At 39.9% G+C, this 24065-nt stretch overlaps 1 protein-coding gene across 5 annotated transcripts in view; it reads left to right on the forward strand.

Moving 5' to 3' along the window:
• The first annotated feature begins 3103 nt into the window (after positions 1-3103).
• Positions 3104-24065, forward strand: part of EPHA7 (EPH receptor A7) — a 165169-nt gene continuing 144207 nt past the window's right edge. For all 5 annotated transcript variants that reach the window (XM_061460274.1, XM_061460279.1, XM_061460275.1 and 2 more), the window contains exons 1-3: positions 3104-3405; positions 7624-7688; positions 11993-12662. In XM_061460274.1, coding sequence (XP_061316258.1) covers positions 3309-3405; positions 7624-7688; positions 11993-12662 — 832 coding nt within the window. In that variant the 5' untranslated portion in view covers positions 3104-3308. The remainder of the gene's footprint in view (positions 3406-7623; positions 7689-11992; positions 12663-24065) is intronic.

Below are 24065 nucleotides of genomic sequence, written 5' to 3' on the forward strand. Positions count from 1 at the left end.
AAAAAGGATAAAAGAATGAAACAGCAACATTAGTGTCTTTAATTGGAACAGAACAATGTACTTTTTACAAGCATTTACTTTGATGATGTCTGAATTGTAACACATGGTGCTGAATGAACTTCCCAGTTGCTTTTTTCTTTTTTTTTTTTTTCCTTCTTCTTCTTTTCTTCTGTCATAGATTTTGGTACCAAATCTTAGGGTTGTAGTCCATTTAGCTTGAGTATTTTGGTTCAGTTGTAATATTTCTCTTTTCTGTTTTTGTTCATAGAAGATCCATCTCTCAGCTGAATGCAATACAGGCGATGCACTCTAGAGAATCCAATGAATTATTAGAAAAATATGACAAAGAAGAAGAAAAGGAGAAAAAGCAAAATTAGCTGAAATTGTTTTCAAATTCTGAATTTCACAAAGGTCTCATCTGTAAGAAGCATAATCTAAAAAATCATACTGTAATATACCATCTCCATGTATATGGTTTCTTTTTGGTGCAACTGTGAACACATCCATGACTCTTAAGGAAGCAATACATATGTCAACTTCAGCTCAATTTACAATTATTGGGAAGACAAAGCCTTTAAAATGAGTTGATTGGGAAGTTTTTTTTATTTAATTTCTTTATACAATGACTCGTGCATATGTCCTTTGTGTGGCTAATATACATACCTTTTAGTATCCTTATATGTGTACGGACACTATACACATATACACATACAATGTTAGATTGTACAACATAGCACAATATAGCTTGCATAAATGCAGGTGTTGATGAAGAAAAGTGTCTGGCCTAGTACTGTGTGCAAGGCATGGATAGATCTCATTACCACTTGAGCTTTTCTCCTATCAATTTGTTCATTTAGTACGTTCCTGCATTTTTCTGAACATCGTCATTCAAAGTCTCACTGCAAGTAATTTTTTTTTAATAGATTCTGTAGGTTAAAATTTGCCTTTTGAGGTTAATGATGTTGTAGTGAAATGCCTGCACTTTGCGCTATGAGATTGTTGAGGACTAACCAGGTTAAGGACTTCCTGCATCTGCTTTAATCACTTAGAACACGTCACATGAAAACTAGCTGTACCTATGAAAATTTGCAAGGAAGTTAAAAAATACCTGCATGTAAATATTTAAAATAAAATTGTCTTTTTAAAAGAAGATAAGCAAACTCAACTGTTCTGCACAGCTCCTTTTTTTGAGTAAGCACGAACGAAGATGGGAATGACAGATGACACAGGACAAGAGAATCAAGAGTGCATACTTTTGCTTACACTCATCATGGTATCCAGAGTATCAAAAGAGCATTCTGAATGAAACGCAAAACCTGTAATATTCTAAGCAATTCAGCAAGTGGAATTGCTAATTATTCAGCAAGTGGAAGGAATACAGTGCATTTTTGAGGGTACCTCCACACCATCCTGAGAAGTAACAGGGAAACCACAAGGAAAGTGCTCGAAGCTCGGAGTATGCTGGCTGTTTATTTGACAATGTGGAGGATATTATTACTACTATTACTATTAATAGTAACAACAATTATAATTTTATCTACCTTAAGGTCCCATAAACAGACAACCCTCAAATTTTAATTTTCACGAGATTTTCTGTTCCAGGATCCCCATTTTTGCGCAAGGATTGTTTCAGATTCTCCCATAATCTTGCCACCGAATTGCAATTACACCCACTTCGCTTCGCTGGCTTCGCCTGCTTCCCAGACAATAATCATTTATACCGTTTACATCTCCTTTCCATCCTCCGAAAGGGCACGGCGATACACTTTTTACGGAGCTGTACAAAATCCGCTCTCAACAGCATCAGCCCGGGAAACGGGAGCGGGACAGAGTTCGAGGCAGGGGCCGGGCAGGAGCTTCGCAAGAGTCTCGGAGCGGGAAGAGCAGCCGAGGCAGGGACCGACGCCTCGCGCCTCGGGGATTACAATGACCGGCCCCTGCCCCGGTCCCTCCGCGGCCGGAGCGAGGGGCGCTCCCACCGAGGCCGACGGAGACACCTCGCTGGTCACACCGCCCTCCGCCCTGCAGCCTTGCCCAGGGAAGGGTGAGTTTTGGTGTCGCTTCGTCCTGTTAATCCATTCGTAGCAAGGGTGGGTTTGGGGAAAGGAAAGCGGAGAGGTTTCATGGATCCACGGGAGAAGCGCTCCCGGCCCGCAAGGTGAGCGCTGGCAAAAGGGATTTAGCAAGTTCTCTCCCTCGTGTTTTCCTTTTTTTTTTTTTATTTCCCCCCTCTTTCTCGTCATTTAGATCGTCTGTGAGCGATTGCCGCCGCTTCAGGTTACACCCGGCGAGGAGGGTGTGGAAAGCAACCACCTCTCCCTCCCATCCGCCCCCAAGTAAGAAAGATCTGTGTTGTCATTAACCTGTTCTTCTTATCTGGGGAAAACCGGAGGCGTGGAACGGAAAACCCGAATAAAACAAAGGGGAGGGAGAGAGTCCGGGTGATGTCAGCCCTGAGGAACTTGACTTTTGGCAGAACACTGTCTCGGGGCACCATCCCGCAGCTCCTGCCAAAGTTTCCCTTTTGGCGGCAGCAGCCCAGCTGCGCTCTCAGCGCTGCCAAGGGCACACACCGCGCCGGGGGCAGCGCCAGGACCCGCCGCCGACAGCGGTCCGGACTGGAGCCGGGTCCTTTTCCCACTCCTCACTCCGGCAGCTGTGGCACGGGAAGAACACACAGAACCCTGGGGCTGGCAGCCTCACTCGCTCGGAGGACAAGCGGAAGGGCGGGCGGCTCCAGGCGTGGAGCGTAGCACCAACTGTCGCCCGGACCGCACACCCAGCTCAGCCACTCCGTCCCGCCGCCGATTCCCCGCGCACAACCCGCTGTTCTCCAGCTCCGGCGGCAACCCGACACCGCCGAAAGCTCATTGGGTGCCACCGCCGATCCCGCCCCCCCCGGCAGCGACGATTCAGGCGCCAGTTCGGCCCGCCGGGCGCCGAAGATCGCTGCTGTTTGGCCCTCGGTGGCTGTCAGTCAGGTTGAGGGACGGGCAGCCCCGCGCTGCGGTCCCGCCCCCTCGCCCTAATTGATATTATCGGAGAGCAGGGAGGGCGGCTCGGCTGCAGTCGGGCCTGGCGGGCGGCCGGTCCGGTGCGGGAGTGGAGGAGCGGCGCGGAGGAGGAGACGGAGGCGGCGGCGGCGGCGAAGGAAAGAGGAGGAGAAAGAGAAAGGCAGCCGGGAGGGAGGGAGCGCCGAGCCAGAGACTAGCACAACAATTTCTCCGCCGTCCTCTAGCACCCAGCAAGCGGCGGCAGCGGCAGTGTCTAGAAATACATAGCTAGAAATACCACCTCGCTCCTGCACCATGGTTTTCCAAAGTAGGGTTCCTTCTTGGATTATTTTGTGCTCCGTCTGGCTGTTCCGCTTTGCACACACGGGGGAGGCACAGGCTGCAAAAGAAGGTAAGGTGATGCGGAAAACAAAAGTTCGGGCTTATTTATTGCTTTTGCGCACGAAGTCTCTGATGGCTTAACGGAGGATCTGCCTGCCACTGCGAGCGGCTTGTCAGCCCCCCCTTTACAAAAAAGAAAAAAGCTTTTTTTTTTTTTTTTTTTTGTGGCGGGAGGGAGGAAAGAGCAAGGCATCCACTGGGGATGTGAGGTGTGTGTGAGAGAGATAGGACAACTGCCTTCGCTCTCAAGAATGAGCTCTCTGAGGCATTTGCACATCATGAAAAGGTTGGGGCTAGAGAGAGAGCCCCCAGCCTGGGGATCCGTGCAGGGCAGCCCCGCTTTCAAGTGGCAGCTGTAATCTTCCCGACGGAGTGTAGGGAAGGCGGGTTACCTCGCTGCTATCTGGCTGGGGGCTGCAGGGTCTGAGGGCCGAGTTTTAAGGCTCGGGACTTTCCGCGGGCACGGCGCGGGGCTGAGGCTGCGGGGCAGCTCCTCGCAGCTGCCCACCGGGGGCCTGTGCACACGCCGTGGGAAGGAGTAACGGGGTGCAGATTTGAACCTCCAAGCCATGCAGGCTGGGCATATGTTTAAAGAGGGTACGTACAGTCTGGCGTCCTGTGCTTGCAGCGTGTGTGCTCTTTCCCGGCATCGCTGGAGAGGTTTAGGCATTGGATGTTTTACACCATCTGCGTATCACAACGGGGCTTTCCTTCCCGATTCCCATCAATCCGGCACTGGTATCTGTGTTAAGGCGAACCCCGGACATTTGTTTCCTCCGCGTACAGAGATAAATCAGGCAGCTTTCTATCAGAGACTGATGGAGGTGTATAAAATCAATTCACAAAGTCCATCTGGGAATCTTTTTTTTCACCGTGAGAAAATCCGAAATTATTTAAAGGAGCGCCCTGCTCGCGTTTGACAGCCAAAGGCGAAGGTCCGTCTCCATCTTCAGCGGTGTGTGCGTGTGTAAGACGACGACAGGGAAGGGGAAGTCAGGGGCTTTTTTGGTGTCTTTGCATATGTATGCTTTTGGGGGTTCTCCCCCTCTGAAGTATACGTCAATATTTTTCATCAAACCTTTGCATGCATCATGATGCCATTTCTAGCTTGTAACAGGAGCTTAAAAAAGACCCCCCTCGATTAAAATGTCCTCTGCCCTCAAGAGAAGAAGGCAAGGCGAGGTTAGGGAAAGAAGAGAGAGCCTTTCCCTTGCAGCATTTCGAAAGTTTATTTGGAGGGGCTATAAAACACAGAGACCCGCACACGGGGAGTAATAACGCGTGGCCGTGGAGTGGGGAGAAGGGCCAGGGAGGCGGGCAGGGAGGGTGCGGGCTGCCTGCCCCGCTCTGCCCGACAGACTGCATCGAGACTGGGGCTCCGCCGGTGCCTCCCGGCGGCAGCCTGCCTCGGATGCGTGTGGGTAATACGTGTATGGAGATGTATCTATACATATCAGTGCGCGTGCATATTATGTCTATGTGTTTGGGGAAAATCAGCCTAGCCAAAAGAGGGTCAGGAGGTGGCGAGCGGCCGACAGGGATTGATGGCGGTTACCTGCTTCAAGTACAGAAAACTCCCGAGGACGAAAAACCGAGTTAAAACAACAGCAAAAAAGTAGTAGTAACTTTGCAGCCTCACCCCCAGCCTCATCGGAGGGTCAGTGGTGGCTCGCGTGGTTTCCCGCTGGGTACGTAACAGGGGTGGAGGGGTGAGTCTGGAAAGTTTCACGATTTCCCTTTCGTAGATGAGGAGAAGCCAGAGTGGGATGCTTGAGGGGAGAGGGGCAAGGTCCGCCTGGCCCTCCAAGCGAGGGGGTGACGGCGTTACCGGCGGAACCCGCTGCCAGCACCGCGGATGGGATCCTCGGGGCGAGCGCAGACGCGGGGCCGCTGGGGTCGCCCCCTCCGGGGCGAGGGTGTGTATGAGGCGGAAGGTGTCCGGTCCCTTCACCTCGCGGCTACGAGACCTCGGGGCTCCGTCCGGGGCTGCCTTCCCGGGCGCTCGCTTCCGACCCCGGGAGCTGCCGCGCTTGGGGTGGTGCGGATGGGGGGGGACCGCTGTTCTGGCGTTCCGCTTCTGCTCGGCCGCCGAGCCCCGCTTTTCCGCTCGGAGACTCGGACGCCTGCGCGCAGCGTCCGGGGTGGCTGCGCTGCTGCGGCTCCCCGCAGAGGCGAGTCTGTTGCTCCCCGTTTGCGTGGAGCCCCGCGGAGCCCCTTACCCGCGGCCGCGCCCAGCCCTTCCCTCGCCGGTTTTACGCCTCCTTTCGCTCTTTGTCCCGCTGCGGCCCCTCGGAGGGACCTCGCGGGGGCTGCGTAAGGGCGCGCGGCTGCGGGCGGGGCGCGCGGAGCGAGGCGGCATCGCTTCCCAGTGGGGCGCAACTAGCCCTGGGGGCCCCGGTGCCCCCTGCCTGGGAAGCTGTTCTCAGGTGGTACCTTTGGGTGCCACACGGAAACGGGACGGTTCGTTTTGCAGAGCAGCTTTTTATATTTGTTTGTTTGCTTATTGTGTTTTTTTTTTCTGAGATGTGCCCGCCCGTTGCTACGTGATGGAGAATCGCTGCCAAATACAAAGTGTAATAACGACTTGCAGCCGTGGGACGTTGTGCTGGTGCTGAAATGGTTAAATTTTTCGTGGTACCTCTTTTTTTTTCCAGGACCATTATAAATGTTCTTGTTTAACAAATCGCCACACACACCACCTGCTTTTCTATAGAAAGTGTTACAAAGTAAAGCTCCTTGAATCCAAGCTTAATGAAATAAGCAGATAATCTTTCTAGAGAGAGACTATCAAACTTCCTTAATGACTAGGTTCACTTTATTACTGAAATACCTACCTGGAAGCTCCTGTTTTGTGTGTTGAGGTAACATTCAAGATAGTCCTATATAAGCCTTTAAATAACTCTTACAGTCATCTCATCTTTCTAGTAATTCACTGAAATTTTGTGTTAAATTCTGCTAGGAGAAGGGCCTGAAGCCAGAATTACAACCATTTCAAAAGACCTGACAAAAATTGATTCAAGTTACACCCTTAAATCAGGCTGAAATATCAGTACTTAAATGCTGTATAAAAAGTTATAAATGGTTTTATAGCTAAGAAATATACTGAATAGATCTGAATTAGAAATGTTTCTTTTTATTTAATCAAATAAAGGCACAGTTAGATGTGGAGAAGGAATTTTCAAAGCGTACCAAGCCTAGTTATATGGTTGATCACTCTATAGAGTTGGCTGTTTTGAAAGTATTACAGCAAATTTTTTCACTTTTTTTTTCGGACATCATAGTTTACTATATGTACCATTTGAAAGTCTTACAGAAACTTACAATAATATGCTATGAAAGAAGATTATAGCTACAACTAAAATGTAAGGTATATAGAAATGCGTATTTGGATGTAACAGAGCAGCAATAATATAACCTTCAATATGTGGTCTAAAATAGGTAAGAGTTGGCTTATTAGGCTGTGATTAACCACTTTTGGAGATGGAGTTCCATTTAGCTGAAAATAATTGTTGAGAATACTAGAACTGATGTCTTTTTGTATAGAAGTGTCACTGGGGTGTAATGACATGAAGATTTTAGTAAGCCATTACCATTAAGTAAATTAGTTTGATTTTGTTTATAGTATTTTGTATATGCAAAGTGTAAGGTAATTGCAGAGTCTTTTATTTTCTGTATTCCTTGTTGTCATTTGCTTATAGAATTACTACTTTATCACCTAAGAGGCATATTTTTTTTTCTTTTAAACTCAAAAAGACCATTGCTTTTGTAGTGCAGCTCCAGGTAGGTATAGACTAGTCCTTTCTAAATCAGTTTAGAAAAGTATTAAAATGTTGGTGTGTGTTTGTGTGTTTTAAACTCATTGTAATAACCAACATATGGGACATGGCCTTCTTATGACAAAGAAGATGAAAGGAGCATGCATCTTAATGACTGATTACAGTAATAGTTTAGAGCAGTGTGAGAAACAATACACTTTGAGCAATGAAATTGTTAAGATTAATGCATATATGCTTACATGTAGATGGTACATAATCATACATACATAATTTAATCATCTACTTACAAGTAAATGCATTGTTGTGGTTTCAGATTTTTTTTTATAATATGAAGAAAATTTTTTTGTACAAAAGTTATATTAATATAAAACCTTTAAAATTCAGACTTTGGTTTTATGTTTTTCCACTTATATTTAACAATCAGTGGAAATGTCTTTTTTTTTCTTTTTTAGTAATATTGCTGGACTCTAAAGCACAACAGACAGAATTGGAATGGATTTCCTCCCCTCCTAATGGGGTAAGTACTGCAGGCAAAAATGAAGTTCCTGAAGATGAGTACTTATTTCACCAAAGCAATTGAATAACATGGTTTAAACTAGCTCCCCCTCATATTTATCTCAGTAATCATAATGTGTATTTACAGCTTTTCATTTGTAGAATGGAAAGAAGTGTACCTCAGGTTCCAGTGTTCAAATGTACAAGCTAATTAAAAGGAGCAGTCTTTTTAGAAACTCACTTAAATGTTCTCAGGAGCTTTATGTTTTGTAGTGTAATCTTTTATGCTCTACTGAAAAGCTGTATAGATTTGTAACACAATGTTTTAAATCACTTTTTCTTTCTTCCTATAGAAGCAGCAGATTGACTTCAGCATGGAAACTTTCTAAAAATATGTTTTTCATTTTCTGTATAATGGGTGATCATAAATTTGTTTACAATGTTTTATTTGTAATTGAATACCAGAGACTGAAGTTCTCTAAAATAAAAAAAATTATACTGTGGATGTGTTTGAAATGGCATTCCACACTTGAAACATCCACAAGTTTTGAAGAGCTTGGTATCTTAACTAGGCACAAGTTATGCAGTTAAGGCTACCTCCAGCTTGCTTACAAATTAATCTCATGGTACTGCATGAAATGTATCATTGCAAATTACATCTTTATAAAAAATGACAAGTTTAGAAGCATTGGTGTATAGTCTTATTTATAATAAACATAGAGTTGAGAGATGCTTCTTTCAGGGTGAATTAAAAATTTTATAAAACCCCTTCTTTCTCAAGCCTGGAGAAAGAACACTTTCAGAAAGATATAATGGGTATATTGGCCTACCTTAGCTCAGTCCAACCTTAGCTCACTCTGACAAATCCTAAATTATATGGACAGTTGTCACTTATGGAAGCAGTCTTGCTGAATCCATTGTGACTCCTTGCATGAACAAGGTCTTGAGCCATCAGGCCCTTAATCTTCAGTGCATTAAGAAATCTGGAACTAGGAGAGTGTGAAGTGTGAGTGGGGATATAAAAGTGTAACAAATCCTTTAAATAAGAAGAATGAAAATCTGAAAGTTTCTTTCTTTAAAAGCAAGATCATAAAATCAATACAAGCATAAACTGGAAACAAATCTAAAGACTTCAGAAAAAATATAATGCGAGCTCAATGGGTATGATGGTTAATAATGCACTGATTGAAGCCTTTACCAGAAGTGTTTGAAAGATCAGCTTGGTGGCAACTGTATTAGGCTAACCTGTAGATAATGAAAGACATGTCAACACATGTTACACGTGTCAGCATACTGAAAGATGAAAGTAGAGTCAAATTCAACAAATAGTAATAGGCGACTTTCAGAGTTAGAAGTGAATTTCCAGCAGGAATTAAAAGCGAATCAAAACTAATGGCTGGATTTGTATGTGTGAAGATGCTCAGAAATACTTGTCTGTATATCAACATTAAAGTACCATTTTAATAATGTAATTTTGAAAATATTTTTCCTGTAGTTATAATTACTGAAATTTTTACTATGCAGTAAAGACTTCATTGGAATAAACTCAGAAAATCTTCTTGAAAGAAAGTACTGCATCATCACAGAACAGAATATATCAGCCAGACACTCGTTAAATGCCCCATTCAGCTGTAAATTTTACATTGAACAATGATCTCAAACGTTACTAAGATAACTAAGAAGTTAAAATACCGTATATTGAAACCAACAGAATAGGACTCGTTCAAATGGAATTGCATATATATTGCTATCCCTTGCAGGAAGACAAAGTTAAATATTCTTGCTGTAAAAGCTATCATGGAACTGATATGTTTCAGGGAAATGGTACCATAGATGGCATAGGTGAAAACATATCCTGCAGTATTGACGTTTTGTTATTTTTTTCCTCCCACAGAGAAGCAGGTACACCTTCAATGGACTAGAAATAATAGCTTGGTGATTACATAATTGAATCATAAGTCATATTTCCTTAAGTTTTTTTGAAAATCATACTCCATGGTTTTAGGAAAATATGGAGAAATAGACTTCAGTGTTTAGTGCTGGGGATAACGTAAAGTAGGACTGAATTTTATCTGAATTTAGAGTTTTATATTTATTCTAGCATAAGAATATCTCTGATACTGGCTAGCCTCATGTAGTGGCCATGAGTGGCTTTTGACCCCAAGAAGGCTTATTTGTGTTGTATTATGAAAAATGGCTTGTTTTTGTAAAGTATAACCTGTTTGTTGTTTTCTTTGTTGTGCTTTCTGTTTCTTTTTTTGAGGCTTGTTGGTTTGTTTTGATGCAGCAGTCCACATAAAAACCTGAGGAGTCAGATTGTGTTTTGTGTTGTGTTAGAGTTACTTTAAATTCTAAGATATGACACATTGTCTAACTGGAATATATAATTTCAGAATCTGGCTTGGTGTTTAGAGGGAGGACTAGTTACATAAGCTAACAGACAAACTAACCCCCAAAGCAATTAAAAAACACCAACCTCAACCTCAGTGCTAACTGATGTGAAATGGAGAATGTAAAAAACAGACATTTAGTCTTCGTGCCTTTTTTTGGCCATTTTTTTTTTCTTTTGTTTGTTTGTTGGTTGGTTGGTTGGTTTGTTTTATTTTGTTTTTCAACATGGCAGAGCCAAAAGCCTCCGTCCAGGGCCCCTTTTAATTTCCTTATTTGTACTACTTATATAAAGGGAGAAAAAAAATCTTACTCCGCTTTAATAAATCTATTATGAAGATAGACTTTCTGTTTTGAGATTAATATGGTTCCATATAGCAATAATACCAGTTAACTCCATGACCATTTAATATATTTCAATCATTTAATATCATATGCATCTATAATACCATACATACCTCATCTATATTAACTGTAAGTCTTTGAAATGCACTTTGATATTTACAACTTCTGTGCATTTCAGCATCTGCAGCTGTGATATATTTTGTGGTGATAACTTCCAGTATCAATTCAGCCACATCTGCTTTTTCTTGGAGCAGTACACCAGCAGTAAAATGATCTCATTTGCTGTCAAATAGGCTTGCAAAGTACTGTATACTGTAAGGCTCCTAGTCTCCCAAACCAATGCCTTCCAGGCTTGGTTACTGGTATAAGGAATGTCAGTGGGTGCTCCATCCTGAAGAGGTGCTGAGTATGCTGGTCCCACAAAGCACTTAAGCACATGCTTACCATTAAGCTTATAAGTACTGTCTTAAGTATGAGCTTAAGTGCATTATTGACACAGGGCCAAAGGGCTAAGTGCATACAGAAAGTCATGGTCATGGTCGTCTCTATCATAGGGTAAGGATAGCTCAACTGCCTCCCCTAATTTATTACAGCCGCGGTTTCAGCAGTAAACTAAATGATACAAGAAATGTGAAGAAAAGGTGGCAGACAGATATTGTTTTGGTTACACCTGGGCAGATCTGCCTGGTTCATTCCAGGGGAAGATTTGCCATTGCAAAGGTGAAAATTCCCATGCTCTTAAAGGCAGTTAAAAACTAAGGGGCTGTTACAGGCTTACCAGTTTGTTACATAGTTGGTGCCCTAAAGAGGGGAACAACTGCAAAACTCGGGCTTTGAACCAGTGGACTTTCAGTCGTTTGGATTGTTCTTAATTATGCCTGTAATCTCATGGTTCATTTGAACTCCCAGCTAAATGAAGTTTGCTCCTTTTAACATGGATGCAGCCACTGAACAAAATGTGAGGCTAAGAGCTCCTGCGTACCTTCTTTGGTTCGCAAGTAGGACAGAAGGTGGACTGAATAAAAAGAGGGCAACCAAAATGTTTTCTTGTTTTCAGACTTTTAATTCTGTCTGTTTTCTCTTGCCTTCTCTCTCTCACTTTCATCATATAGGAGTGAAAATCGTCTGACTTGCAAGTTTCAGAACCTGGTCCCATGCTTTCTGTACAACTGAAAGTTCCACTGGAAGTTTTATGTGTACAAGTTTTATGTTCTGTAGCACTAAGCAATTTCAATGTCTAAGACTTCACTGATTTAAGGTCATGAAAAGAAACCTAAAAGAAATGTGGGAGAGCCCCATGTGTAATCAGAACTTGGTAGGCTTAACAAACTTCTGAGGCTTTCCGTTTTTTTGCAGCTGTGCTCCTGATATGACAATGATTTTTAGAATTTATTTATATGTGGGAAAAACAGAAGAGTGGGCAGCTACGTTAACACAGATTTTGGTGTTTAAGAGTATTTTAACTTACCTTTTATGAAGCTGTGCTGTTAAGAAAGAGGGAGACTTGAGTTATGTGAAGCCTTTTAAAATACATGATAGTTACATCTGATAGCATACTTGTTTTGCGTTACTAACTGTTTGTTACTGTTTTAGTGGGAAGAAATTAGTGGACTGGATGAAAATTACACTCCTATACGAACATACCAGGTATGCCAGGTGATGGAATCAAACCAAAACAACTGGCTTCGGACTAACTGGATTGCAAAAAGCAATGCACAAAGGATTTTTGTAGAACTGAAATTCACTCTGAGGGATTGTAACAGTCTTCCTGGAGTTCTGGGGACTTGTAAAGAAACTTTTAACTTGTATTATTATGAAACAGACTACGACACTGGCAGGAATATCCGAGAAAACCAGTATGTAAAAATAGACACTATTGCAGCAGATGAAAGTTTTACCCAGGGTGATCTTGGGGAGAGAAAAATGAAACTTAACACAGAGGTGAGAGAAATTGGACCTTTGTCCAAAAAAGGATTCTATCTTGCATTTCAGGATGTAGGGGCCTGCATTGCTTTGGTCTCTGTCAAAGTCTACTACAAGAAGTGCTGGTCCATCATTGAGAACTTAGCTATTTTTCCCGACACAGTGACTGGCTCAGAGTTTTCCTCTTTAGTTGAAGTACGGGGAACTTGTGTCAGCAGTGCAGAAGAGGAGGCGGAGAACTCGCCGAAGATGCACTGTAGCGCAGAGGGAGAATGGTTAGTGCCTATTGGAAAATGTATCTGCAAAGCAGGATACCAGCAAAAAGGAGACACATGTGAACGTAAGTAAACATAAAACTTGCTGTAATACGTACATTATAGGTCATGTTCTGCCACCTTATTTTTATTACCTTTTTTCAAGAGAAATATGTCATCAGTCTGCTTTTAAAGATCCTCAATCTGTAAACTTCACACTGGCTAATCTAAAGCAGTCCTTCTGGATGTAGACATCAGTGGGTACATACTGCACTTTTAAATTTAAACAAGAAGAGTTAAAGTCGTATGAATTATCGATCCAGAACTAATATTTTAAAGCAGTTAAGGTGATTTTCCTGTACCTCTTGATAATGCTGAGCAAGTCATACCTATTACAGAACACTGTATCAATAATCTTAGATATGAGTGGTTAAAAAATTCATTCTTTCACATGATCTGTGGCAGAATTGCAATGAAACTAAAACTGAGGTAGTAAATTTAGAACAAGGTGTGGGAAGAATACACACAATAGAAAAAGGTTTGTGTTGAGTGTGCAAAAATTAAAACACAAGATCGAACTTTCAAACGGAATACCAAGGTTTGAGAATGTAGTATGTTTTCTTTACTGTAATATCTTTTTGCATAAAACTAACCTAAACCTTTGGGTTGCTGCGAAATCATGATGATTAGTTTAAAATACAAGCACATCTGAGACTGAGTTCTACTTTATAATTCAGACTGATTCAGTTATCCATATTCTTAGAAGTATACTTACCTTTAGCATTTCTGTCTCTGGGGCTACATTCATAATGCATTTTTGTGTGTGTGAGAAAGGAGATTTCTTTGTCTTTCTTACAGTAAAATCATGATAACAGGCAGTTTGTTTGAAGACAGGTATTTTCATGTACATTTGATACAGGTCTATCATTTTTATCATAAGATAATACAAGGAGTTATATATCATATTTTTATTGTAAGATATGCAGACATTTGTTGGTAAGAAACGTTTTAAATCAAAAACTGGAAAAAAAGCTAGAGATCTGTGAAGAGGAGAAACCTACAGAATCCAGAAACAAAGCTGGCAGCAGTTACTGGGTCTGAGGTGTCTGTGTGAAGACTTCAAAATCTGTAGAGGGTTAGGGACACCCTAAAGTGAAATAAATGAGTCTCCTTATTAATAATTTGTCCTCAGGAAACAAAAACATGATTGTGTTCTTGACGAGTTTTTATGAGGAAATTTGGTACCAGGTGAAGTGAGTGGAATTGATCTGAGGCCTTGCACAAATCTTTCATTGTTCTGTTAGGAAGGGTTGAGGGCTTATATACTGTGGAAGGTGATCTCATTAGGAGTAATTGTAATGTGAAAAACTGCCCTAACAAAACCATTCAGTAGACTGTATTAAAGCTCTGTTAAAAATATCAAGCACTATGTTGCTTTCAGATGTATTTGTTTGGGTTTGTTTTTTTTTTGAGTGACTTTTTTCCTTAGTTAACTTGCTCTTGGTTACAGACCTAGTCATTGTTGATGTAATTAATATACTAATTTCCTTTTACTTCCAATAAAGGAGAAGAGGTATCTAAAAATTAAGAGAGTGTATGTTGGGAAGTGGGTGGGGGAACAGGAGCTGAGTGAGCCTGTGGGGGGGGATGGACAGAGAAGAAATCGGCATTTGGTAACTGAAATGCAAGTAACCTGTTTATTAAACAGGCTTCTTAATTTCTAACCATGCCAATGTTGACAAAAGAATTAAATGATAACTTGTACTTGAGTATAGTAGCGAGCTCATTTGCAAGAACACTTCCTGCTTTTGGCTTCCATCCAAAGCAATCACTAAGAGAATACGCTACTCTGGAAACAGTCCAGAAGATCATTTATGGTATTTTTCCTCTTTTCTTTCAGTGATCCTGTTAAGAGTTTCAAAACAAACTCTGGCTCCATATTGAGGCAAGTTGATGTATTTGAGAGGGAAAAGGTGGGAGGCAGGCACTTGCTGAATGCGCGCCGTCGGCAGCTCAGAGTCAGAATGATCTGGGTGACTGTGGTGCACAATAGTAATTGCTGTCTGCAGTACTTCTTAGCCATGTCTGTGCTTGAGGATGTTATTAACTATGATCAACTATGTAGTAACCAATAATACAGCTGGAACACTGATACCATGTCTGTTTTTTGTGACAGATATTGAGAGAAACTTATCTGAACACTGACACTAATGCAGCTGGCTATCTGTTACTGTCAAGCTGTGTAACAGATCAAGCAGAAGCAAGTTGGCATTTGCTTCTTTAACCCAGAGCTTTTACAGCCCTGTCTGAGGGCTCACTTCTGCAAATACTTTGTACCTGGCATGCTGCGTTACTTTGGGGCTACTCATGGCAGAAGTCATTGTGCTCAGTCAGGATAGGCATAAGTCTGATTCCGCTCTCACACTTGCTAAAGCTCAGCTGAATTAACACGATAGGAAGGTATTTTAAAGATAAAGAATAATACCTTATCTGGCTGCATTGTAGGAAAGGTAGGAGTAGGTGGCCACATTGTAGTTCCAAATAGCTCTTCAGCCTGTAACTCAGTGGGGATTTTCATCTGTGATATGCTGGCTTGATTGGCTGGCTGTGATTGAAGAATGTATTTCTTTTGCATACAGCTTCTCTCCTGTGTTCAAAATTTATTGAGTTCAGATACTGAAACAACTGAAGTTTGATTTATATGCCACTCTGCACTGGATGTGCTGCCAGAAGATTTTTTTTTTTGTTTGTTTGTTTTGTTGTTGCATGACCATAGTAAGTAACTCGCAATGTTAGGGAAGGATAAGGAGGAAAACAGTGAGTGGTGAAACACATAACCTGGAAAATGGGCTCCTTCCTGCGTGTCTCTTCTTTAGTGCTTGAGATTTCAAACTGCATTATTTTTATTTTCTTTTCCCCAATGCACATTAATTACTTCTCAATATAGATATGCCAAGGAGTCTTTTCCATCTCAGTTATCATGATAACACACATACATAAGAGCCAAATTCCAGAGAACTTATAATTGTCATTTAAAGGAAAATCTGAAAGCTGGGTGAAACAAACATGAGAAAACTAGATGAACCTCTGAACTTTGAATTGCAGGTTCTTTTGCTTATGTGCAGAGACACTACTATCTCCTCAGTGCTGATCTTATGTCTGCAGATATGTTAACAGTAGGCTTAGGTGTGGAAGTTGTACGTTTTAAAGGATTGTCCTGAAAGGTGCCTAGCAAACGTACTTAGAAATACTCAGTTCTTCCAAGACCTGTGCGTTGCATCTGTTCTGAAAAAAAAAAAAAAGCCCCAACAGACCCAAACCAACCACAAAAAACCAATAGAGTTCTTAGTAACTGTAGTGAACTCCCAGTATATGTAACTTTGATTCTTTTTCTCACAATGGATTTCAGTTGATATGTTGCGCATCTAAGGAGCACTCTGAGATCAGGGATTGGTATTTGAACTAGAAAATAATCGAGAACTTCCAGTGTAATGTATTTTCCATCTGTTTTGTGTTAGCTGGGGGTGGGGAAGGAGAGAATTAAATTTATTCAATCTGAGCAATACAGTGATATTTCAGAAGGTAGGAAGCATCTCTTCATACAACTGGACTGAAAAATTACATAGGTGATTGGGCATCTGAAATTTCAGGTTTCTAGGGAAAGCCAAATGGGTGCGTTTTACTGTTAAACATTTTATAATACTGTTTGCATCAACAGTTGCTTTATTTGTCCCCAAATGGGGAGGGGATTATAGCTATTTGTACATTTTGTTTTGGTGAGGTAGAAAGGGAGCTATAGGCTTTTCTTTCCAAACTTTGTCATGTGCTATTTATTGTGCCTGACTACAGTGCCTGTAGCTATCTGTCCCTTCTTTTTTCAAACTTTCATCTCTTGACTTTGTGAAATATTACATTTGTGGTAAATTATGTGTGGTTGTGGGTTTGTTGGTTTTTATTTTAGGATTTATTTTTGTTTGGTGAGGTTTGTTTTGGTTTGTTTTAATATATTATTCCACTTAAGAGCTGATGTGCCACAAGTTTATTAGTAGAGGGAAATGAATTAAGCAAGAAATGTGAATACATTGTCATTAAAAGAATGTTACCATGCCTATAAAAAGCTCAAGTTGCACATATTGTGAAATGGGTCTAAAGTTTAGCACAGATAGTGTGTCCCAAAAGCTGTAGGTGACCTGTAGCTTGAGTAACTTACGTTGATGTTCCTCCACTTTCAACTTGAAAATGTTTTACTTTGTAGAGAAAGGGAAGAATGTTAGAAAACTGCTTCAATGGTATTTACATAATCAAGGCTCTAAATGCTTCCTTTTTTGAAGAAGAGTTACCTTTCCTCCATTTGCCTCCAAAATTACTCTAGGGAAGAGAATGTAATTATTCTCAGCAAATTGAACCAAAGCAGAAAATGAGGATATCTCTGAGTCTTGTCATTTTCTCTGAAGCCAGCAGAAGTTCAAAGGAGTGTGTCTACCTCCTTCCCTTTTTATCCCCTAACATATTAAATAATTTTTCTGTCCCTTTTTAAAGAAAAGTCATTGTGATCTGGTATCAGGTCCCAGATGCAGCTGCCTAGGAACAGTTGGATTTTAAAACAATTTAAAAAAAAAAATCATGTAAATATATTTCCAAAGGATCCTTGCAGGGTTCAGAAAAACATACCGGATACTTAAAAGGTAAAAGTAAGACCTTCTAGCTAGATGGTCAGGAATACCGAAGGTGTTCCTACTAAGAAATACAGAGCTGTGATTTCTGCTTCCAGACCCTTTTGTAGTTTCTAGAAGGTTGAATGCTGTGGCTTTCATTCACCCTGGGGTCTTCTGACAGCCGTTGCCAGAGAGATATGGTAGAAATATGTATTTTCTTGCTTTATCTTTCTTTTGGAACACTCTAGTGTTCATAGAATGATTTTTATGAATTTATCATAGTCCCTAAGTCATTTGAGTTTCTTTGACCTAATTTGTTCATGGCCTTCAGCTCTCTGGATGCATCAGCACAGAGATGAGAAGGGGAGAGGAGCTATGTAGACATTGAGACGTTAAACTCGTCTTCTTTGAAAAGTGGTTTCCAAATTACATTATGCAAAATGGCTTGTGTTCTTAATGGCAGGGCTAGCCATCACTTGCAGAAACTGGTGTCTTAATGCTTCGTAGCATTTTTTTCAGGTCTTCTCTGTCTTGCCTTTTGGCCCTAAAATACAGGTTGTTTTGTTTGTTTTTTTTTTTTGTAGTGTTCCTTTGCCTGAAGTGTCTGAATTAGATTGATTAGTTTGACTATAGGCTATCATAGTTTCGGTGATACAGCATCCTCTCTCAAGTGTGACATGAAGATCTCTGAGAAGTAAGGTGATGTTGAAGTGATCAAGTGGTGGAGGCAGTTGAAACCAGGTAGCTGTCACCTATAATGTCATCAGAGTGAACCCTAAAATTAATCTGCAGAGCTTCTGACAGATTTAGTTTCCAAGGAATTGTTATTTTGCTTCAGAAGAGCTGAAAAGAGTGAAATAGTACAGGCAGGTGGGCCATCTGGAGCCTGGTCCTAGAATTGAAATTGTTGGATAATGTAGTTGAATATACAGCTCTTTTCCTTCCCTCACCTCTCTTTTTCACCCTCCCCCACCCTTCTGCACCCTTCTGTTCACTTTCAGAGATTCTTTTGTCTCCAGGGGTTAATTTTATTTTTGCATTTTGAATATCAATTTCTTAAACTCAATTTGTTGTGGGGTGTTTATGTTTGTTTGTTTGTTTTTGTTTTGTCAGATTCACTGCTGTGCACAGATTCTGAAACCAAAACAAAGCCAGCAATGACATCTAACAGAATCTTAGTAATTTCTCCTTTAGTTACAGAGGAAGCACTAAAGCTGTCTTTTTACGGGTTTGGGATGCCACTGCTGAATTAGCTATGGTTGCTCAACAGCTGGGCTGTTAACTCCTTAGTCATAAAGTCTTATCTTCTGTTTGTTCTAAATGAAGCTTTAGTTGCTATTTAGAAATGGAATCTCATCGTGCCATGTCTGTTGCCCAAAACCGTATGTCTTGCTTCTGAAAAAAGCTTCTGCCCAGAAATATATGCAAGGTGCAATGGGCATGTAATAGCTTTGTTACAATTTTCCAAGTATAAAAGATTATCTTAGATGAAGATTTTTGTTTTGTGGTGGGTTTTTTTGTTTGTTTGGTTTATTTTTGCCTGAGGTTTCTGTTAACCTCTGAAAATTAAGCTACTAAAAATAAATTTATATATTCTTTTGGTTTTGATTGAAATGGGAGAAGTGACGCATGTAATCCTTGTTAGGGGAATCTCAAGTGTACGTGCACTCCATTAAATATTACTTTTATTTCTTTTTAAGAAAACAAAACAAACCCACAACATCCCAGCTAGAAAACACGGTTTCAGGAGCTGAGGAAAGGAGAGTCACTAGCCTATAGAGAAACTGGAAATAGAGATCGTTTAAGGGAAGAGTTGATCACAGAAAAGAGAGGAACATGTTAATAAGTGTTTGACTAATCTGTTTTGTGTATCTGTTTATGGCTTTTGAATTTTGCTGCATCCCAAGCTTTCTATGTTATCATGAAAATATTTGCTCCCCTGCCACTCCAGCATGTCGTATATATTAAACAGTATTAGATCTTTGAGGATAACTTGTTTGTTTCTTGGGAAACTCTGAAGGTAGTTTTCTCTTTAGGTGGATTTTCAGTTAGTATCATGCTTATTACCACTTGAACTACAGTGAAGAAATTAATTGCTGCTTCTTGACTTCTCATCACTAAATCTCAGTGTTTTCCCTGTACAGTGCAAGCTCTGTCTTCAATGCTAATTTAGTTATTAAAAACAGTAAGCTGTACACAGCCTGTGGATTAACACTTTAAATTGAAAAGAAGTAAAACATTTTCAAGTTAATACCTGCACATACAAAATGGATCTTTCAAAGTGTGCTCAATGCATATACTTTGTTTATGTCATGGTTGTGTTGGTTTCATGTCCGCTTTCCCCCCACAATAAATAGTACTTTGTTAATAAAAACTTAAGGCTGGAACCAAGTTAAGAATGAAACAATTTGTAAGGGATTTCCTTAAGAGAATTAGAAAAATATGTTCAGGAAGCTTATTAAAAGCCCAACATGGTTCACATGACAGGAAAAATATGTGGATGTTTTTTACTGTAAGCTTTCACAGAATATTGCAACATCAAGCAGAGAAGTAACAAAACAAAAAAGAGCAGGTTTACTGTTTAATTTAGCATTAGCCATCTTTAATCTCATAAAAAGTAATTTTTCTTAACGTGATGATTTATGTAATCGCCTTGCATTGTTGAGAAAACAACAATAACAAATATATTTAAGACATTTTTATAAACAGTCTTCTCGTTACTTACAGAAGTTTTTATCCCTGTGCGCTTCCTAATCTTTCCATTGCCTGTATCTGTCAGTGAGCTAGCTTGTCCTTAATACAAATAAAAAATGTATGTTATATGCGAAAGTAGATAATATCCTGCTTAACAGCAGAAACTTTATTTTCCGTGGGAATCTCCTATCTCATTTCTTGTTCTCAGATGTATCAGCAGTATGTCCAGTGTCTCTGGTGAAAGAGTGTTATTGTGTACTTCCTGTTAATGACTTCATCAAGTCTCCCTCATAAGCACAGTATGCAAACATACTGGAGAGTGATGGTTCGGTATTTACTTCTGTTACTTCTGTATTTTTTCATTAAGATGAGATTTTTCTTTTAGGAAAAAATGATCTTTTAGAAGGTATATGCATTTTAGGAAATTTTGGTTAGTATTAAGCTAATTTATAATTCAGAGTCGCAAGAGCAACCAGTTACAAAGCTTGTATGAAATAAGAATTGGGTTCAATTATTATACTTCTAAAGTCCTGATCCTGTCAATGTGCATAGCTATACAGCTTTATTTATCTTGGTGGCCCCACTGCCTATCCTAAGGAGGATAAAGTTGCTCACATATGTAGAGACATAAGGGGGTTTTACCCAAGGTAAATTGGTAATTGTAACTTTTTAATTTTTATGGTTTGGATTAGTTACATGTGACTCTTGACAAGATACGGCTCTCCTGCAATAATAATGTCAAGCATTTTCTAATAAAAGTCTAATTAACTGTAATTATTAGTATTTTCTGACACCTGACAGTCCTCAAATGTGTGTGATTGATGGATGAAAATGAAGTACATGATTAAGAAATATAATCACTGTTATTATTTTGCAATGTATTTAGTATACATAAATTCAATGATTATTTTTGCTATAATTGTGAAATAAGTTACAGGTTCAATTTTGGGAAGCTTATGTAAGTCTAGAGCCCTGGCTTCCTGGTTGGCTACTGATTTTTAAGAGAAAAAATTCTGATGTTGTGTATTGCCATAAATAAATATGCTGTAGAAAGTGTAAAAATGGGGCTCCTACTTTTCAGTAAACAAGTTTTGACTATTTTAAGGAAATAATGCTGAATGCAGAAAACTATCTGTAGGACTATGGGCTGAGGCATCGTCCCTAGAACTTAATGGCAAGAGTCCTGTTAACTCTGAGAGTAGCATCATGTGTTAGTGTTTTCCTACTGAGGAAAGTGCTAAAGTTTTAAGTAACTGTAAGCATGTCTGAAACTTGATGTTGAAAGTTGATGAAACGTATTCAAGTACATGTTTGATTAGATGTGTTTTTCTGAATCATAGACACTGTGATAGTATAAATGTGTGCAGAAGAGCAAATACAAACAAGAATCAAATTCTACTGGTCATACATGAGGTGTATAATCTCTAGCACAATTAGTAGCTGTAACTTGTTATCATTCTTTCCTCACATTTAGTGAATGTGAAATCACCCATCCTACATAAATGTTTGTTTTTCCAGTAGATTGAACACAGTGGGTTGAACTAGAGTGGCCTTTGAAAGTGATACTTAGAGATCATCTGGCAGGTGACTAATCTGGGGGGTCTTACATAGCCATATGCATGTGACCTGCTATACATTCCCTTCACCTTACTGGGCATGTTCTCATGGTGTGACTGAATTGCAAGTGTCCCCTGATGCTTGATAGAGCTTATTTTTCTTGAATGATCACATACATGCTTTTGCTCAAGCCTTCTGACATAGTGTGCAAGTGCGTATTTCTCTGTAGATGTCTAACCCTCCATGTAGGGAGGGGTGGGATGTCAGAGTTCTCCATCCACTTCTGAAGAACCATCAAGGGAAAACTCAGGAGTTGTCTGGAGCTTGAATCCACTTCAACTGAAAAGTTACTATGGCCTGTGGCCTCCAACCCTCCAAACCCCTCAGTTTCTTAGCTTACTAGCTAGTCTTCATTTATGAGTAGTAAACACTATTCTTTGAACTTTCTGAGAGTACCATCTTTTTCTTCCACAAAACTATTGTATGGGTAGATTTTTGAGAATGAAAGATAAATTTCATGAATGTCTCTGTGGTGCCTATTTGAATCCAATCCATTTGTGTCCACAAAGGGACCTGGCGTTGAGAATCTCTTTAAAGCTCCAGTTTAGAATCTTGGAGCCTTTACTTAGCTATCATGAAAACACTTGAAGAATGTGGGCAGTTGAGATTTTATAAGTAAAGTTTATTGTATGCCTAAAAGTTTGGCAGCTTGTGTGCCAAACAGCTCAGCTCTGTTGATGCTGGAACAAATTACATGTTCAGAAATCTGTCTGTGGAATAAGGTCTGAGTGGGCAACATGTGGCTGTGATCACTGATCATGTTTACATGATCTCATTCAACTCAAGTTTTCCAGACTTAGGTCAATTATTTTTCTTTCTGAGGAGAATTTGAACTTGGATCTCTTGCTTCAAATAGGGCATGCCTATTAACCAACATGCAGTCACTGTTAGAAGGTTTTATTAGCCCCTGATGAAATTTGCTCTTCCAGTCTAGCACTTAGAACCATTCATAGAGAGTGATAGCTTCCAGTCTCTTGGGTTCTGAGCTTTCTTTTATGCGTAGATCTAAATATATATAAATAAAAAATATATAAATATGCATAGTATATATTTTATATATTATATACATATATATACACTGTATACTTATATAAGTAGTGTATGTATAGACATTTATAAACAACTATAAAATATGAAACATTTAATCTTGGATTTTTGAGCTCTCATTTTTCAGAATGGTAACATATTTTTGTCTGATCAATTTATTTTCAATATATACATACATGTATATATTTCTGAAGTGAATGACAGAACTGGAGAAAATGTTCTACTGATTTTTCATTTGTTTATAATGGTGATGTGTTCGTATGCCAAAACAAATGGGGATGTATTGATCTTTTTTCTTGTCTCTTGGACCATACAATTCTGTTTGAAGTCTTAAAAAAAAAGGTGTTTGTTTTGGTTTTTTTTGTTTGTTTGTTTTTTTCTGATTACATTTTCTTATTCAATATTTTAAGATCATCTTTGGTATTTCTTTTAATTGCTGCATAGAGAGGTAGATACTTTTAAAACAGAGGTAATTTTCAGATGTGACTGGAATCCTACTGAAGAGTGGATGTTCTTACTTGACTTTGTTCTATTGGATCAGCTCCCACTATACAGCCTCTTAGCTGAAATCAAACACTGATCTTGGATGTTTGATTTCTCATCTTTCAAAGCGTCAGCGTTTTTTCTTGACTAATTTGTTTGCACACTAATAAATTAGGTAACTCTATTTTCATTTCTATCCGACTTGTTGAAAAGTTTTATCCCGTACCGGTAGCTCTTCAGTAAAAATTAACATGTGTTTATGCAGACAAACAGACAAATTTCAAAATGTGGGCATTTTTATTGTCACTAACTAAAAAAAAAAGTATGGATGAAGGTCCCCCAGATGATACTTAAATGAAATGCATATTGTTATAACTTTAAGCAAATCCCAGGGCTACATATTGTCACCTAATTATCTCACCTGTGGAAGTCTCAGACAGATTTAATCTGCAGCCTGCTTCTGGGAAGTGTGGAAGTATCATGTGCTTAAAATCATGAGCAGGGTTGAAAATCTTGTCCTCCACTGCAGATGGAATAGAACATTAAGTCTGTGATCTGTGACTGTCTCTTCTGTTCACTTTCACTTATTGTTAGTTGTGTATCACTTAGTTTTCTGATTAAAAGGAGCAGTTGTTTGGCTTTACAATGTGTATGCTTGTCTGTCTGCTTTAGTTTGTCAGTTGAAAGAAGTCTCTATTTGGCCTATTATTAAAGAAGTCTTACCAGTAGAATTGCTAGTGAATAATGCTAGTCAACAAATCACACTTTTTCCCGTGTGAGTACGACAGAGGAGGAAACAATGATATGTCTACTTTTGATCTGTTATCTTAAACGGTTTTCTGTCACATGTAGAGCTACACAGTCACTGTGTTGTGTATTACCATTATAAAATCATGTGTCCAGGAGCATACGAATCAAAATTGCACGACAAAAGTAGAGTGTTTTTTTGAATATAAAGCACATGCTGATAGTACAAATTATGTGCAATCTTTA

The sequence above is a fragment of the Pezoporus flaviventris genome, unplaced genomic scaffold (assembly GCF_033815535.1).
Source record: "Pezoporus flaviventris isolate CSIRO_AGI_PZ_B2104156 unplaced genomic scaffold, CSIRO_AGI_Pfla_v1 ptg000031l, whole genome shotgun sequence".
In the NCBI taxonomy this organism is placed as follows: Eukaryota; Metazoa; Chordata; class Aves; order Psittaciformes; family Psittacidae; genus Pezoporus; species Pezoporus flaviventris.